This window comes from Plectropomus leopardus, unplaced genomic scaffold (genome assembly GCF_008729295.1).
Source record: "Plectropomus leopardus isolate mb unplaced genomic scaffold, YSFRI_Pleo_2.0 unplaced_scaffold15576, whole genome shotgun sequence".
Classification (NCBI taxonomy): Eukaryota; Metazoa; Chordata; class Actinopteri; order Perciformes; family Serranidae; genus Plectropomus; species Plectropomus leopardus.
The window spans coordinates 1-5,080 of record NW_024616696.1 but is presented as its reverse complement, the minus strand read 5'-3'; the positions used below and the strand labels follow the sequence as shown (position 1 = coordinate 5,080).

Below are 5,080 nucleotides of genomic sequence, written 5' to 3'. Positions count from 1 at the left end.
TTTTTGTGAGCATGCTAACAATGTCAGTGCTAACATGCTAATTTTAAGCAGGTATAATTTCTGATATGTTCACCAGCTTGCTGTGGTGTGTTAGCATGCTACATTTGCTTTTTAGCCCTAAACCTACCATACAGCTGATGCTGATGGGAATGTTTTGCAGTTGGTTACAAACCAAAGTTTTGACAGATTTATTTAAGACATTTTAATACCAATTAAAGCCTCATTTTTAGATTAATTAATTCATAAATGTTAGGACTTTTTAAAGATCTGTGGGCATTCTGTATATAAAATAAATACAAAACAAAAACATAATATATCAATATAATGTGTCATACCTGATTGTAGTCCTCCAGTGGCCTGTAAATATCTGTGTCCGGGACCTGCCCTAATATGGAGTATTTAGGTCTGGAATACACACAAAACAAAGAATTTTAGGAAAAATATGAAAAATACTTTGTGTCTAGGTATGGTCTGCAAAGAAAGGATTGCATGAATTTGTTTGCTGTGATATTTGTATAATTGTGTATAATGTGTGTGTGTGAGTGTATTCCTACAGCTGTGTCCTGAAGATAACAGTGAGCATAGAGAAACCAATGGAAGCAGCCAGTCCCAGGTCAGGGTTAAATAGTACAGTGAAGATGAAGGTGGCCACCCAGATCACCTGGAGATAGAGAAATAGAAAGAGAGTGATGATGAGTAAGAATGGGTGCAAAAGCCAAACAAGTCTAGTGACCATTAAATGTAGCAAAACATTAACGATATCCTTGTCTACTTTTAATACACTCACCATGTCTACTTTGTTGCTCCGCCACAGTGCAGGGATATCCATGAATTGCTTCATCATGCCATGGAGGTTGACATAAATGATGGCGGCCAGCACTGCCTGCAAAGTCATTCAGATGCCGTACAGTTTATATGGAGTGCTTCGGTTGAACCCCACCCCCCCCCACACAACAAAAAAAACACACACACACACAAACACACACACTACCTTCGGCAAATCTTCAAAAAGAGTTCCAATCCAGAGTGTGATGACAAGGATAACTATAGCTGAAAGAGCCCCAGCAACCTGCAGTGAAGAGACACAGGGCAGATAGTGGCATGATGAATGGAAATCAGGGGAGAGAGATCAGAGGAAGAGAGTTTAAGAAGAAGAAGAAAAGATGAATGATGTAGTGGTTATTAGAGTGAATTGGTACATGATTATGAGAGGAGTCAAGGCATCATCAGTTAAAACCTCTTCTCTCCTCTCCTCAGTAATGGGCCTTTGCTGATTAATGTGTTGTCAGAGTAAATCGGTTTAGCCTCTTAGCAAATCTGTGTTTGCGTAGGTGGACTTCAACAATGTGAGCAAAGATCGATTCCCTAAGTGTTTTTTAATGATGCCACTTATCAGAGTAACGTTAATTATGACCTTTTTTCACTCCGTTTAACCTTTGAGTTAGCCCAGTTTTGTAGCTACAGGCAGGGCGAAGAGTTGGAATGAAAATACTGATCTGAAAAATGATCTCATGAAACGTCCTTGTCAAGTCTAAAAAATGCCAGGCATATAAATCAATAAGCATTTTTTCTAAATGTTGTTTAAATGATTTTTAGTTGTGTGCAATAAACACGGGAAAAGCAACAAATACAAAATAAACTAAATAAAGAAAACCCAGCTTTTGAAAGCGTATCAGGTGCAGGATGAATACTAGGTAATGGCCTAATAGCGCACTACAGTATGTTGAAAATAAAAGCAGCTTAGCAGATGAGCTGAATTTGCTTTAATGTCAGGTGTGTTGACAATGACTTTGTAATATGTGTTGATTTTGATTTTTAGGGAAAGTACTGCCAGCCTGTAATAGTACTACAAAAGATACAAAATCAGAATTAACATGCATACATAGGGTCTGTTACGACGAGCTAAAATCCAGTGTAGTATAACAGTTTTTTTAGGAAGTGGTGGGTTTTTAATGTTGTGCCTTTATGTTTTTTATTTCTTTCTGTGGTGATTTATGTAACATAAACAAGCTCTTCCCCCGAAAAGACATTTTTATATATAGTGATCACCTTGGTTAAAACTGGGGAGGCAGTTTTTTGGTTTCATTCATCAAAAGTCCCATAATAAACTTTCAGCATATTGTAATTCAAGTGGACTGAGAGAAAAGTAGAGTTCTGCATCTCCTCTTGTCCCTGTTTTCAAGCTTTAGAAAATCTAACCAATGACAGGAGACTTGGGCCAACCACAGGTAATTTCAAAAAGAGGGCGTTCCTATTTGCTGTTCTATAAATGCCCATCGGTGAAAGCCTGATTCAATGGTGGAAAGTCCTGCAGAGAAAGGTGCTTTGCCAGCACTAGTCTACTGCAAAGCAACCAAAAAAAGGAAAAAAGACTTATCAGATACAGAGTTAAAAAGAGACTCTGTCAAACAAACAAAATAAAACGTATGTGAGTATTGGTGAAACGTTTCACAGATGGACTGAAAAAATGGCAGATAGTTTAGCCTTCTGCTAACCGAAGCCAAGAACTCAAAGCTGTGCTTCAAATTCACGTTTATGTGGCTAACGCTACAGTAGCTGGAGCCTGGAATCACAGTGTGTCCTTTGCCTCTCTCCCCGCCGCTGTGGGGGAGAGCAGGCAAGTGGCCCCGGGGATGGAGCCCAAGTCAGTGGCTGCAGCAACCTACATCCAGCCTACTTAAAAACCCTAGCTCCAGGGCCCAAGAGCCCTGACTCGTGTTGGATCAGAAAACTTTCTAATGCTGGGACGGCCTCTACCTCAATGAGTAAAGTGTCTGCCCCACATAGGCTGAGTCCATCATAGCAACCCAGGTTCAATTCCTGCCTGCAGTCTTTTGCTGCGTGTCATCCCCATTCTTTTTCCCACTTGCCTGTCGCTCTGTAACTGTACTGTAATAAAGTCAAGAAAAGCCACAAAGAAATCTAAAAGAAGAAAAAAATGTCTGTTGCTGCCATTACACAAGTTCGACCCAATGCTGCTGCTGGCCAACAGCCTTTAGTGACACCCGGCCCCTACGAGGTTTACTTTTACGCCAAATTTGAGTCATCACAGTCACCGACTGAAGGTCTGTTTCAGGAGCTGCTGCTCGCTCATCTCCCATCGACGCCTTCCACAGCAACAGGCAGTGAGGTGGAGGGACTAACTCTCTTTAAGAAAACCAGGGAAATAAGAGGCTGAGTGAATGCACTGCGTTCATCTCTACAAAGAAATAAGATTAAATAAATCAATGTATGGGATACACTGGGTTACTGTATGAAGCGTGTGCATATGCCTGTGGTCGTCTGTTAGGAGAGGCTTAAGACACTGTGGGAAGAGATGCAAGAGGAGGGCGTATTTTCAGATTCTGCCATTTTTTGCTCTATCAAGATTCCAGCTTTAAAGGTTAACTTAATTTAAATGATAGAAAAAACATGTTTTAATCCCCTCAAGTGGTTTATTGTACTCATTTAAAAAAAATTAAGTCTTAAACTGGACCCACTTAACTCACTGATTTCCGTACTAAAAGCTTTCTGTCAAGAGAGATATGAGTACTCTTACAATGTATTACTCTAGACCAGAATAATGTCCACTCATACCAACCTGAGTCTTCCCGCCTGTGCTCTCCTGAACCATTGTACGAGACATGGAGCAGCTGATGGCAAAACACTGGAAAATCCCTCCAATGGAGTTACTCAGACCCAGGGCAATTAATTCCTAATCCAGGAAAAAAACACTATTTAATTCAAGATGTCAAGAAAAGAGCAGTACATCCTTGATTCCAGCCACCACCTCCTTACCTGGTTGCTGTCCACCTTGTATCCATATTTCAGGGCAAAGATTCGTCCTAGTGAGATGGCAATGCCATAGCCAACCACGGCCAGAGCAAAGGCATCCCCGATCACCTGACCAAACAGAGAGGCTGCTGGGAAAACAGGAGGCTGGAGACTAGTAGACATGGACAAAGAGGAAAACATCGTCCTTTTACAAATACTTCAACTTTCATATGTGCAAAGACACATTTCTGTGCGATTGTAGGTGTTTTTCTCACCCTGAGGGAATCAGTCCGACCACATCCACTCCATATTTGTCTTCCAAGTTAACTTGCCAAGACACCAATGTTGCAATAATAACCTGGAGAAACAGATAATAAGAGATGTATTTGTGGGTGTTAAGTGTAATAGTGTGCGTGTTTAACTTTATGAGGAACAAACTGTCCATAAAGTATATTAAATGTATTCCTAATACTCACACCAAGCAGCTCCACAGGTATGGGAACAGGCAGTTTTTTACTCAAGTATGCATTAAGCTCCTTAGTGAGGATGAGTCCAACTATAGCTACAATGCTGACCACAAGAGTTCCAACATTTGTCTGCGGGATGAGAGAGCATATCTCCAACACAGTCTGAAAAGAAAGACATCGTATAATTATATTTATTATCTTAAATGCTTATATAAGGAAGCATGAAAGAAACTAACAGAACCAACACACAACTCATTTATACAAGAATATACAATGCTCAATTTCTTGTCCATTAGTGAGGAGACAGTCAGCTCTACTGGCTTTTAATCATGAGGTGGAAGCAAAAGTCTCAACCTTGGCTTTTATGTTGTGGAGATAAAAGCATGCACATAAGATGGATTGAGATATTTTGCAGCACAAGATGCTTGACAAAGTTTTAGAGTTAACAATTGGCGTTCTCTCATGTGAAGAAATTAGAGGGTTATTTGTTTGGAAATAATTAGGAATTTCAGCATTACTGACTGAAATTTTTAAAGTTTTTAAGTAGAAGTAAGCAGGTGATAATGACTGTGTTCGTTCTTACATATATCAACGAAAAGGGTCCATTGTATCTCACAGGACTGATGCCAAAGGTGTATTTGAGCTGGGACACGATGACATGGATGGCAGCTCCTGTGGTGTAACCTCGGACCAGCGGCTCAGACAGGTAGGTCACAACGAAACCAAACTGGACTAGACCGAGCACAATCTACATATGTATAACACAGAATTAAAAACACATGAACCTTCACATTGACAAGGACATACAAGAACAATGTAGCCATGCTCTCATAGCTTCAAAAGAATATCTGGAGTATTTG

The 5,080-nt window shown here is 40.2% G+C and overlaps 1 protein-coding gene across 1 annotated transcript; it reads right to left on the bottom strand.

Moving 5' to 3' along the window:
- Positions 1 to 308: 308 nt before the first annotated feature.
- LOC121964421 (solute carrier family 26 member 6-like) lies at positions 309 to 4,968 on the bottom strand (the record flags this gene model as incomplete). The annotated part of the gene is given in 9 exon segments (XM_042514629.1): positions 309 to 405; positions 555 to 661; positions 788 to 883; positions 992 to 1,069; positions 3,581 to 3,694; positions 3,778 to 3,925; positions 4,029 to 4,111; positions 4,230 to 4,382; positions 4,804 to 4,968. Coding segments are annotated over 9 exon segments (1,041 nt in total), but the record flags the coding sequence as incomplete, so codon positions are not given.
- Between the last annotated feature and the right edge of the window lie 112 nt (positions 4,969 to 5,080).